General features: G+C 53.1%; 1 protein-coding gene across 1 annotated transcript in view; it reads right to left on the bottom strand.

Annotated features, from left to right (window-relative positions):
- The window catches only part of LOC137332653 (IQ motif and ankyrin repeat domain-containing protein 1-like), an 84,673-nt gene that overhangs the window by 53,609 nt on the left and 16,983 nt on the right, over positions 1–14,081 (bottom strand). The window contains exons 4-6 of the mRNA XM_067996607.1: positions 9,869–10,060; positions 7,818–7,943; positions 2,294–2,433 (exon numbers count right to left, since the gene is read on the bottom strand). Of these exons, the coding sequence (XP_067852708.1) occupies positions 2,294–2,433; positions 7,818–7,943; positions 9,869–10,060 (458 nt within the window). The remainder of the gene's footprint in view (positions 1–2,293; positions 2,434–7,817; positions 7,944–9,868; positions 10,061–14,081) is intronic.

The raw sequence follows: 14,081 nt of genomic DNA, 5'->3' as shown, positions 1-14,081 counted from the left end.
TTTCTGTTTTTACAACCAAAGTGGATAACCTCACATTTATCCACATTATACTGCATCTGCCATGTTCTTGCCCACTCACCCAACTTGTCTAAATCACATTGGAGCCTCTTTGCATCCTTCTCACAGCTCACATTCCACCCCAGCTTTGTGTCGTCTGCAAACTTGGAAATGTTACATTTAGTTCACTCATCCAAATCATTGATATATATTGTGAATAGCTGGGGCCCAAGCACTGATCCCTGCGGTACCCCACTAGTCACTGCCTGCCACCCCGGAAAAAGACCCGTTTATTCCTACTCTCTGTTTCCTGTCTGTCAACCAATTCTCAATCCATGCCAATATATTCCCCCCAATCCCATGTGCTTTAATTTTGCACACTAACCTCTTGTGTGGGACCTTATCAAAAGCCTTCTGAAAATCCAAATACACCACATCCACTGGTTCTCCTCTATCTATTCTACTAGTTACATCCTCAAAAAACTCCAGTAGATTTGTTAAGCATGATTTCCCTTTCATAAACCCATGCTGACTTTGTCCAATCCCGTTAATGCCCTCCAAGTGTTCTGCTAGCACATCTTTTAGAATGGACTCTAGCATTTTCCCCACTACTGATGTTAGGCTAACTGGTCTGTAATTCCCTGTTTTTTCTCTCCCTCCTTTTTTAAATAGTGGGGTTACATTTGCCACCCTCCAATCTGTAGGAACTGTTCCAGAGTCTATAGAATTTTGGAAGATGATCACCAATGCATCCACTATTTCCAGGGCCACTTCCTTTAGTACTCTGGGATGTAGATTATCAGGCCCTGGGGATTTGTCAGCCTTTAGCCCCATTAATTTCCTTAGCACTATTTTTTTACTAATACTGGTTTCCTTCAGTTCCTCCCTCTCACTAGACCCTTGGTTCCCTAACATTTCTGGGAGGTTATTTGTGTCCTCCTTTGTGAAGACAGAACCAAAGTATGTGTTTAATTGTTCTGCCATTTCTTTGTTCCCCATTATAATTACCCCCATTTCTGACTGTAAGGGACCTACATTTGTCTTCACTAATCTTTTTCTCTTACCATATTTATAGAAGCTTTTACAATCAGTTTTTATGTTCCCTGCTAGTTTACTCTCATCCTCTATTTTTTCCCTCTTAATCAATCTCTTTGTCCTCCTTTGCTGAATTCTGAACTGCTCCCAATCCTCAGGCTTGCCGCTTTTTCTGGCAATTTTATATGTCTCCTCTTTGGATCTAATACTATCCCTAATTTCTTTTGTAAGCCACGGTTGAGCCACCTTTCCTGTTTTATTTTTACGCCAGACAGGAATGAATAATTGTAATTCCTGCACACGTTCTTTAAATATTAGCCATTGCCTATCCACCATCATCCCTTTTAGTAAAGTTCCCCGATCTATCATAGCCAACTCACACCTCATACTTTCGTAATTTCCTTTATTTAGATTCAGGACTCTAGTTTTAGATTCAACTACTTCACTCTCCATCTTAATGAGGAATTCTATCATGTTATGGTCGCTCTTCCCTAAGGGACCCCGCATAACAAGATTGTTAATTAATCTTTCTCATTGCACAATACCCAGTCTAGGAACGCCTGTTCTCTAGTTGGTTCCTCAACATATTGGTCTAGAGATCCAATAAGAGCTCATGGTGTTGGGGGTAATATACTGGCATGGTTAGGGGATTGGCTAACTAACAGAAAACAAAGAGTCAGGATGATCTCATTAAATGGTGGTGCAGGCTCAAGGGGCCGAATGGCCTACTCCTGCTCCTATCTCTTATGGTCTTACACAGAAACACACAGAATCACACACACTAAAATACAGAAACACACACACATACAATCACACACGTAATCTCATACAAACACACATGTAAATACACACAATCACCACACACACACAATCTCATACACACTATTTCTCACATACACAATCACACAATCTCACACATACAGTCTTTCGAGCAGGAGTCCCTCGATACTGATTTGGAGCTCAAACCCTGGCTAATTCTCCCCCTGCCTCATGTAGGGGCACTGAGGCCAGGTAACTCCTCCAGCTACAGCACCACACCTCCACACACCACCCCACCCCACCCCAATTGAACTCAGGAGAGACCCAGGACTGATGTTGGAGCCTTCCCTGCTCTGTGTATCTCAACTCTGCGGTTGGCAGTGGATTTAGCAGCCACTCCGCTGGGGGGAACTGCTGCCCAAGGTTTGCCTGGGCTGCTATGTGCTTGTTATTCCACTGCCCACAGCCCAACATCCTGTGACCTGCTGGGGCACCTTCTGACCTGTTGGTTTCCTCCTGATTCTGTTTTTTCTCGGCCACTGCCCTCCGCTGTCTCTCTGCCTCCATCTTTTCGGCCAGGGCCACCGTCGTGCTGATGTCCCAATCGTGAAGGATCTTTGCGATATCGTCCGTGGATGCTATCTGCTCACAGCCACGAGAGGTAAGACAGATGTGAAACATGCATCAAGACTCCCCGCCCCCCTGTCTCCACCCCCCACCCCACCACTGCCATGTCCACAGAGATGCTGCTGAAACACATTCCCTTTGTAAGACCTTTCAAGCAGTTTAGCAGCAACAAGCACTCCCAGGCCTGACGTGGGTTAGAAGCAGAATAAAGCTCCCTCCAAAACTGCAGCCCTGGGCCATCTGCAGCCCCCCACCCCCCCGCCACCCCCCATCTCTGGTAATTTGGCCCTCAAAGCCCAGGCTATCCACTTCTATTCTTATTACTGGTGGATTTGTCCTGTTTGCATGTTGTGGTCCCAGAGGTTTGGAAGCAGCAGTTCTTAGTGCTGTTGCCTCATTGATGGGTAAATCCTCAATCAGAACCCCGAGATCTGATAGTATCAACACTGGAGATATTGGGGAATTAACAGGAACAACCATCTAGGCCCTAAGCTCTGGAGTTCCCTCCCTAAACCTCTCCGCCTCTCTCTCCTCCTTTAAGACGCTCCTTAAAACCTGCCTCTTTGACCAAACTTTTGCTCACCCCTCCTAATATCTCCTTCTTTGAATCGGTCTCCGTTTTTGTCTGATAATCGCTCCTGTGAAGCACCCTGGGATGTTTTACTACGTTAAAGGCATGAAATAAATGCAAGTTGTTGTATATATGGCCCCAAAACTTCCTGGTACAAACTTCTGCAGCCCAGGGATGACCCGAAACAGCTCTACACGGTCTCCTCAGCCACCAGCAGAGGAGAGGAGCAACATGAAACTTCCTCCTCTTCATCCCAACAATGCGCTCCCACCTCCTAACGCACCAGTGTGACTGGTCCCCCTTCCCCTGGCCTCTTGGTGTAAGACAATTACGGCCCAAAATTGCACCCTTGCCCTGGATACAGCGCTGGTGTAGAGAGGAGGGAGGGGATATCCCAGCAGCAAGAGGGTGTGTCTGGGGGAAGTTCTTGGGCTTTCTTGGGATATCCTGCACCTGATAGGCCCTATAGAAGCTGCACCTGCACCTTATGGGCCTTCCAGGGGCTTGAAAGGGCCTGAGGGAGTAGGTGTTCGATCCCAGGGACGGCCGGTACGTCCCCGGGCAGCAAAACAGTTGTGCAGATGGTCCACTGGGAGGCCCCCAGGCCTCCTGCGCTGTGGCGGTGGGACATACAGGGCCATACGCCCACCCTCTGGCATGGGATTGGTGCCTACAGGCTGCTGGAAATCCCACTTCTCTCTGCTGCTGTTCCAGAGACCCCGAATGTCGGCCCCTTGGTGCTGAATTAAATCCATGCAGCCGAAGCTGCCCAAATTCATCTCACACAAGGTGGCCTGCAGACAGAGGAGTTGAGAAAACTCCCATAAGCATTGGATAAAAGGGTCACCCCCTGCTCCCAGGCAAACCTCCGGCTAGTGCCAATTTTGGGGGTTTTTACGTTGGATATAATCCTAGGTTCAATGTCATCAACCACTCCCGTAATCGGGCCTTGCATCCCCTATGATCCGGAGCGTGCCTTAATTCACCCACTATCTCGGTAAGTGACAGTGAGTCCCAGGGATCGTAACAGAGCATCCGTACTCTGTACTGGAATGTATCCCATATCACCACCTGATTCTCCTCTCTTCAAAAGCAGACAGTATTTGTACTCAGACCAAGGTTTAGGCTTTTAACCAATTAGTTGTTTCATTTACATAAGACAGATAAATGAACAGTAAACAGTCTACCCAGTGAAACATGCATTCCTCGACCCCCCTCGATATATAAAATAATAAAGACGCACTCACTTTCTCTCTAAACATAGGGTGTTATGGGACTACACCTGTCCAGGTGTTATGGGACTATCCCTGTCCAGGTGCTATGGGACTACCCCTGTCCAGGTGTTATGGGACTACCCCTGTCCAGGTGTTATGGGACTACCCCTGTCCAGGTGTTATGGGACTACCCCTGTCCAGGTGTTATGGGACTATCCCTGTCCAGGTGTTATGGGACTACCCCTGTCCAGGTGTTATGGGACTATCCCTGTCCAGGTGTTATGGGACTACCCCTGTCCAGGTGTTATGGGACTATCCCTGTCCAGGTGTTATGGGACTATCCCTGTCCAGGAGCTATGGGACTATCCCTGTCCAGGTGTTATTTGACTACACTTTTCCAGGAGCTATGGGACGACCCTGTCCAGGTGTTATGAGACTACAACTGTCCCAGTGCTATGGGACTACCCCTGCCCAGGTGCTGTTGGACTAACCTTATCCAGGTGATCTGGGACTACACCTGTCCAGGGGTTATGGGACTAACCTTGCCAAGGTGTAATCAGACTACACCTGTCCAGGTTTTATGAGACTACACCTGTCCAGGTGCTATTGGACTACCGATGTCCAGGTGCAGTGGGACTAGCCCTGTCCAGGTACTGTAGGCCTACCCCTGTCCAGGTGCTATGGGATATGATTGAGGCGTACAAAACTATGAGGGGCACAGATAGGATGGATACTAAGGAGCTTTTTCCCTTCGTTGAGGGTTCTAGAACAAGGGGACATAGATTCAAGGTAAAAGGCGGGAGGTTTAGAGGGGATTTGAGAAAGAACTTTTTCACCCAGAGGGTGGTTGGAGTCTGGAACTCACTGCCTGAAAGGGTTGTGGAGGCAGGAACCCTCACAACATTCAAGAAGCATTTGGATGAGCACTTGAAATGCCATAGCATACAAGGCTACGGACCAAATGCTGGAATATGGGATTAGAGTAGACAGGGCTGATGGCCGGCGCGGACACGATGGGCCGAAGGGCCTCTATCCGTGCTGTATAACTCTATGACTCTATGACTCTATGACTGGACCTGTCCAGTTACTATGAGAGTACACCTGTCCAGGTGCAATGGGACTATCCCTGTCCAGGTGTTATGGGACTACCCCCGTCCAGGTGCAATGGGACTACCCCTGTCCAGGTGCTATGGGACTACCCCTGTCCAGGTGTTATGGGACTACCCCTGTCCAGGTGCAATGGGACTATCCCTGTCCAGGTGCAATGGGACTACCCCTGTCCAGGTGCTATGGGACTACCCCTGTCCAGGTGCTATGGGACTATCCCTGTCCAGGTGTTATGGGACTATCCCTGTCCAGGTGTTATGGGACTACCCCTGTCCAGGTGCTATGGGACTACCCCTGTCCAGGTGCAATGGGACTACCCCTGTCCAGGTGCTATGGGACTACCCCTGTCCAGGTGTTATGGGACTATCCCTGTCCAGGTGTTATGGGACTACCCCTGTCCAGGTGCTATGGGACTACCCCTGTCCAGGTGCAATGGGACTACCCCTGTCCAGGTGCTATGGGACTACCCCTGTCCAGGTGTTATGGGACTATCCCTGTCCAGGTGTTATGGGACTACCCCTGTCCAGGTGCTATGGGACTACCCCTGTCCAGGTGCAATGGGACTACCCCTGTCCAGGTGCTATGGGACTACCCCTGTCCAGGTGTTATGGGACTATCCCTGTCCAGGTGTTATGGGACTATCCCTGTCCAGGTGTTATGGGACTACCCCTGTCCAGGTGTTATGGGACTATCCCTGTCCAGGTGTTATGGGACTACCCCTGTCCAGGTGCTATGGGACTACCCCTGTCCAGGTGTTATGGGACTATCCCTGTCCAGATGCTATGGGACTATCCCTGTCCAGGTGCAATGGGACTACCCCTGTCCAGGTGTTATGGGACTACCCCTGTCCAGGTGCTATGGGACTACCCCTGTCCAGGTGCAATGGGACTACCCCTGTCCAGGTGCTATGGGACTACCCCTGTCCAGATGCAATGGGACTTCCCCTGTCCAGGTGCTGTGGGACTATCCCTGTCCAGGTGCTATCGGACTACCACTGTCCTGGTACTGTGGGACTACCCCTGTCCAGGTGCTATGGGACTACCCCTGTCCAGGTGCAATGGGACTACCCCTGTCCAGGTGCTATGGGACTACCCCTGTCCAGGTGCTATGGGACTACCCCTGTCCAGGTGCTATGGGACTATCCCTGTCCAGGTGCTATGGGACTATCCCTGTCCAGGTGTTATGGGACTATCCCTGTCCAGGTGTTATGGGACTATCCCTGTCCAGGTGCTATGGGACTATCCCTGTCCAGGTGTTATGGGACTATCCCTGTCCAGGTGTTATTGGACTACCCCTGTCCAGGTGTTGTGGGATTATCCCTGTCCAGGTGCTATGGGACTGGACCTGTCCAGTTGCTATGAGAGTACACCTGTCCAGGTGTTATAGGCCTACTCCTGTCCAGGTGTTATGGGACTATCCCTGTCCAGGTGTTATGGGTCTACCCCTGTCCAGGTGCTCTCAGACTACAGCTTTCCAGGTGTTAAGGGACTACCTCTGTCAAGATACTATGGAACTACACCTGTCCAGATGTTATGGGACTTCCTGTGCAAAAGCACCAGACGGGGCTGCATCTCTCATAATTACATTAGATCACATGATCAATATTGAATGTCGACCTTTGACAATGGCTGAGATGTTTGTAATTGAAGAGATGGCTCTGAGCTGATGAAAGGGGTTTCACCTCGTACGACCCATTGTGTTGATCACTGAAACTCGCTCCTTGTAGAAACCCCGAGCAACTATCGGGCCTGAGCTCATGGCATTCTGTGGAAAAATACATAGAGTACATTTCCACTGGGGGGCGGGTTGTGTTTTGGGAGATCGTCTATTACAACGTATTGTACAATAGTGAATGTTGTATGTGTTACAGAGAGTTACATATAATGTAGAGCACGGAAACAGGCCATTCGGCCCAACTGGTCCATGCTGGTGTTTATGCTCCACACGAGCCTCCTCCCTCCTATTCAATCTCACCCTATCAGGATATCCTTCTATTCCTTTCTCCCTCGTGTGTTTATCGAGCTTCCCCTTAAATGTATTCACCTCAACTACTCCTTCTAACCACTCTGGTTAAAGAAGTTAAATTAAAATTAAATTAAATTATAATTTAACATCTTAAACTTTGTTCCTACCGATACAAAATACAAGTTAAAAGTTCAACACAGACACGAGTTATGTATGAGGAAGTGGGTGTATTTTATAGTAACTGGCAAGTGCAACACCGGTAATGGCACCTCGTTCCTTGCCCTCCTCTCTCTAAGGCTCTTGCCTGATATATTCCACTTCCCCTGCCCTTACCCAGGGGTGTGAGGAGTCACAGCTCCGCCTTCCCACAGCCTGATCTCTCCAGATTACCACACGAGATGTTCGACCCATCGGGTGAGCTGAGTTTGAGCCCAGGTCCTGAATGTCAACAGTTCAAGTTCACCTCATGCCCGATCCGGCCCCCTCGCCCCAATGTTTCGAACCAGGACGCTGACGGTCTCAGCGTGATTTTGCACGGTTACCTCTTCGGGCGTGATGCCATCCTCTGCGTAGATGCGAGGGTCTGCTCCGTACTGTAACAGCATTTCAAGGGCTGCCAGGTGGCCCCCAAAGGCTGCTCTGTACAACGGGGTTCTTCCATAAGCACCCTGACGGCAGAAAGCAGAACAAAGGCATCAGTCAGAGAGGAAATGACACACTCCAACACATTGGCCCACTCCTGCTCCTATTTCTTATGTTCTTATACCCAGATATTCTGGACACAGAGAATACACACATACAGATACACTGCACAGAGAAAGAACATAGAATCATAGAATGGTTACAGCACGGAAGGAGGCCATTCAGCCCATCGAGTCCGTGCCGGCTCTATGCAAGAGCAATCCAGCTAGTCCCACTCCCCCGCCCTATCCCCGTAGCCCTACAAATTTTTTCCCTTCAAGTACTTATCCAGTTCCCTTTTGAAGGCCATGATTGAATCTGCCTCCACCACCCCCTCGGGCAGTGCATTCCAGATCCTAAACACTCGCTGTGTAAAAAAGTTTTTCCTCATGTCAGCTTTGGTTCTTTTATCAATCACCTTAAATCTGTGTCCTCTGGTTCTTGACCCTTCCACCAATGGGAACAGTTTCACTCTCTCTATCCTGTCTAGACCCTTCATGATTTTGAATACCTCCATCAAATTCCTTCCATAAACCTCTCTACCTCTCTCTCCTCCTTTATGACGCTGCTTAAAACCTACCTCTTTGACCGAGTTTTTGGTCACCTGTCCTAATATCTCCTTATGTGGCTCGGTGTCAGATTTTGCCTGATAACGCTCCTGTGAAGAGCCCTGAGGAGTTTTACGATGTACAAGTTGTTGTTAAATGCTCAAATTGTGGGCTTTAACCCACAACCTTCTGACTCAAAGGTGAGAGTTCAACCAATGGGCCCCAACTGACCACTGAGCCCAGTTGCCACAACACATGCTCCAGAACTAGCTGCGCCTCTCGCCAAGCTGTTCCAGTACAGCTACAACACTGGCATCTACCCGACAATGTGGAAAATTGCCCAGGTATGTCCTGTCCACAAAAAGCAGGACAAAACCAATCCGGCCAATTACCGCCCCATCAGTCTACTCTCAATCATCAGTAAAGTGATGGAAAGTGTTGTCGATAGATTCTAACCACCTCCCCTTGACATTCAACGGCGTTACCATCACCGAATCCCCCACCATCAACATCCTGGGGGTCACCATTGACCAGAAACTTAACTGGACGAGCCATATAAATACTGTGGCTACAAGAGCAGGTCAGAGGCTGGGTATTCTGCGGCGAGTGACTCACCTCCTGACTCCCCAAAGCCTTTCCACCATCTACAAAGCACAAGTCAGGAGTGTGATGGAATACTCTCCACTTGCCTGGATGAGTGCAGCTCCAACAACACTCAAGAAGCTCAACACCATCCAGGACAAAGCAGCCCGCTTGATTGGCACCCCATCCACCACCCTAAACATTCACTCCCTTCACCATCGGCGCACCATGGCTGCAGTGTGTACCATCCACAGGATGCACTACAGCACCTCCCAAACCCGTGACCTCTACCACCTAGAAGGACAAGGGCAGCAGGCACATGGGAACAACACCACCTGCACGTTCCCCTCCAAGTCACACTCCATCCCGACTTGGAAATATATCGCCGTTCTTTCATCGTCGCTGGGTCAAAATCCTGGAACTCCCTTCCTAACAGCACTGTGGGAGAACCGTCACCACACGGACTGCAGCGGTTCAAGAAGGCGGCTCACCACCACCTTCTCAAGGGCAATTAGGGATGGGCAATAAATGCCGGCCTCGCCAGCGACACCCGCATCCCGTGAACGAATAAAAAAAAAATCATGGACACAGAATGCACATGGGCCGCAGTTTAAGTGACTACACAGCAGAATCCTGTCTGTCTCTCTCTCTCGCTCTCTCTGTTGAAGAGTGACGCCTGCTCCATGAACTTACATTGCAGGGTGAGAGGTGAAAGGTCATGTTGGGACACCCACTCCCCAAACACATGACCCGAGCTTGCTCCTTCACGAACCGCCTGATACCTTTGAGTTTGGGTTAGCTCCGTTCTTAATCAAGAAGGTGATGGCCTGGGGATGCCCACCACCAGAGGCCTCTGATAGAGGGGTGTTGCCGTGAGCGTCTGTGCACTCGGTCATCGTCAGCTGGTGACGCAGACGGATCACTTTCCCCATTTCGTCAGAAGCCACTCCATTTTTTGAGTCCAGTTCGGACACCTGTGGGGAAAATAGAAAGCAAGAATGTCGGAGAGACAGAGCAGGACACTCAGTCTACTGGATCCCCCCTCCGCTGCTCATCCCCGGATCTGGGACTCGATCTCACCACACCCTTCTCCCACCTGCGACCCACGTCTCTCTCTCTCTCTCTCTCTCTCGCTCTCATCAATCAGGAATTGATCCAATTTGAATGCTTTAGCTGTGCTGGGCAGCAGTAGAATGATACAGCACAGGAGGAGGCCATTCAGCCCATCGTGCCTGTGCTGGCTCTTTGAAAGAGCTATCCAATTAGTCCCATTCCCCTGCTCTTTCCCCGTAGCCCTGCAAATTTTTCCCTTTCAAGTATTTCTCCAATTCCCTTTTGAAAGTTATTATTGAATCTGCTCCCACCGCCCTTTCAGGCAGTGAATTCCAGATCAGAACAACTCGCTGCTTAAAAAAATTCTCCTCATCTCCCCTCTGGTTCTTTTGCCAATCACCTTAAATCTGTGTCCTCCGACCCTCCTGTCACTGGAAACAGTTTCTCCTTATTTACTCTGTCAAAACCGTTCATGATTTTGAATACCTCGATCAAATCTCCCCTCAACCTTCTCTGTTCCAAGGAGAACAATCCCAGCTTCTCCAGTCTCTCCACATAACTGAAGTCCCTCATCCCTGGTATGTCTGTTCTAATTGTTGGGCTCCTCTCCCACTATGGTGCTGACTGTCACTGGGGTACGGATTCCACCTGCTCTGGCTGGGTGCAGGTATCTCATTCAAGAGACCACTCCCCAGGGGCACGGTCGGAGTTGAACCCCCTAAAACCGCGCTGCCTCCCAGCACCCAGCACTAGTCAGCTCCCTGTACACAGATCACCAGAGCAGAGCGCTCACTGCTTAGCTCACTGCACAGCTCACTGCACAGCTCACTGCGCTGCTCACCGCACTGCTCACCGCACGGCTCACCCGCTGCTCACCGCACAGCTCGCCGCACTGCTCGCCGCACAGCTCACCGCACTGCACACCGCACTGCTCACCGCACTGCTCACCCGCTGCTCGCCGCACAGCTCGCCGCACAGCTCACCGCACAGCTCGCCGCACTGCTCGCCGCACAGCTCACCGCACTGCTCGCCGCACTGCTCGCCGCACAGCTCACCACACTGCACACCGCACAGCTCACCGCACAGCTCACGACACAGCTCGCCGCACAGCTCACCGCACAGCTCGCCGCACAGCTTGCCGCTCGCCGCACAGCTCACCGCACAGCTCACCGCACAGATCGATGCACTGCTCGCCGCACAGCTCGCCGCACTGCTCACCGCACAGCTCACGGCACAGCTCACGGCACAGCTCACGGCACTGCTCACCGCACAGCTCACCGCACTGCTCACGGCACAGCTCGCCGCACAGCTCGCCGCACAGCTCGCCGCACAGCTCACCGCACTGCTCACGGCACAGCTCACCGCACAGCTCGCCGCACAGCTCGCCGCACTGCTCACGGCACAGCTCACCGCACAGCTCGCCGCACAGCTCACCGCACAGCTCCCCGCACTGCTCGCCGCACAGCTCACCGCACTGCTCGCCGCAAAGCTCGCCGCACTGCTCAGGGCACAGCTCGGGGCATTGCTCACCGCACAGCTCACCGCACTGCTCACCGCACAGCTCGCCGCACAGCTCACCGCACAGCTCGCCGCACAGCTCGCCGCACAGCTCACCGCACTGCTCACGGCACAGCTCACGGCACAGCTCACCGCACAGCTCGCCGCACTGCTCACGGCACAGCTCACCGCACAGCTCGCCGCACAGCTCGCCGCACAGCTCGCCGCACAGCTCACCGCACTGCTTGCCGCACAGCTCACCGCACTGCTCGCCGCAAAGCTCGCCGCACTGCTCAGGGCACAGCTCGGGGCATTGCTCACCGCACAGCTCAGCGCACTGCTCACCGCACTGCTCGCCGCAAAGCTCGCCGCACTGCTCAGGGCACAGCTCGGGGCATTGCTCACGGCACAGCTCACCGCACTGCTCGCCGCACAGCTCGCCGCACTGCTCACGTTACAGCTCACCGCACAGCTCGCCGCACAGCTCACCACACTGCTCGCGGCACAGCTCACCGCACTGCTCACGTTACAGCTCACCGCACAGCTCGCCGCACAGCTCGCCGCACTGCTCACTGCACAGCTCAATGCACTGCTCGATGCACTGCTCAATGCACAGCTCGCCGCACAGCTCACCGCACTGCTCGCCGCACAGCTCAATGCACTGCTCGATGCACTGCTCAATGCACAGCTCGATGCACTGCTCGCCACACAGCTCACCACACGGCTCACCACACAGCTCGTCGCACAGCTCACGACACAGCTTGATGCACAGCTCGCCGCACTGCTCACCGCACAGCTCGCCGCACTGCTCGCCGCACAGCTCACGACACAGCTTGATGCACAGCTCGCCGCACTGCTCACCGCACAGCTCAATGCACAGCTCAATGCACTGCTCGCCGCACTGCTCGCCGCACAGCTCACCGCACAGCTCACCGCACAGCTCACCGCACAGCTCACCGCACAGCTCACCGCACAGCTCAATGCACAGCTCAATGCACTGCTCGCCGCACAGCTCGCCGCACAGCTCACCGCACAGCTCAATGCACAGCTCAATGCACAGCTCAATGCACTGCTCGCCGCACTGCTCACCGCACAGCTCGCCGCACTGCTCGCCGCACAGCTCACGACACAGCTTGATGCACAGCTCGCCGCACTGCTCACCGCACAGCTCGCCGCACTGCTCGCCGCACAGCTCACGACACAGCTTGATGCACAGCTCGCCGCACTGCTCGCCGCACAGCTCAATGCACAGCTCAATGCACTGCTCGCCGCACTGCTCGCCGCACAGCTCACGACACAGCTTGATGCACAGCTCGCCGCACTGCTCACCGCACAGCTCAATGCACAGCTCAATGCACTGCTCGCCGCACTGCTCGCCGCACAGCTCACCGCACAGCTCACCGCACAGCTCACCGCACAGCTCACCGCACAGCTCACCGCACAGCTCAATGCACAGCTCAATGCACTGCTCGCCGCACAGCTCGCCGCACAGCTCACCGCACAGCTCAATGCACAGCTCAATGCACAGCTCAATGCACTGCTCGCCGCACAGCTCACCGCACAGCTCACCGCACAGCTCACCGCACAGCTCACCGCACAGCTCACCGCACAGCTCAATGCACAGCTCAATGCACTGCTCGCCGCACAGCTCACCGCACAGCTCACCGCAGAGCTCACCGCACAGCTCACCGCACAGCTCAATGCACAGCTCAATGCACTGCTCACCGCACAGCTCACCGCAGAGCTCACCGCACAGCTCACCGCACAGCTCAATGCACAGCTCAATGCACTGCTCGCCGCACAGCTCACCGCACAGCTCACCGCACAGCTCACAGCACAGCTCAATGCACTGCTCGCCGCACAGCTCACAGCACAGCTCAATGCACAGCTCACCGCACCACACCGCACAGCTCACCGCACAGCTCACAGCACAGCTCAATGCACAGCTCACCGCACCACACCGCACAGCTCACCGCACAGCTCACAGCACAGCTCAATGCACAGCTCACCGCACCACACCGCACAGCTCACCGCACAGCTCAATGCACAGCTCACCGCACAGCTCACCGCACAGCTCACCGCACAGCTCACAGCACAGCTCAATGCACAGCTCAATGCACAGCTCACCGCACAGCTCAATGCACAGCTCACCGCACAGCTCGCCGCACAGCTCAATGCACAGCTCACAGCACAGCTCAATGCACAGCTCACAGCACAGCTCACCGCACAGCTCGCCACACAGCTCAATGCACAGCTCACCGCACAGCTCGCCGCACAGCTCAATGCACAGCTCACCGCACTGCTCACCGCACAGCTCGCCACACAGCTCACGACACAGTTCGCCGCACTGCTCGCCGCACAGCTCACCGCACAGCTCAATGCACAGCTCACCGCACAGCTCACCGCACAGCTCACCGCACAGCTCAATGCACAGCTCACCGCACA

This window comes from Heptranchias perlo, chromosome 2 (genome assembly GCF_035084215.1).
Source record: "Heptranchias perlo isolate sHepPer1 chromosome 2, sHepPer1.hap1, whole genome shotgun sequence".
NCBI lineage: Eukaryota > Metazoa > Chordata > Chondrichthyes > Hexanchiformes > Hexanchidae > Heptranchias > Heptranchias perlo.
This window is presented reverse-complemented; position numbering and strand designations above follow the sequence as displayed.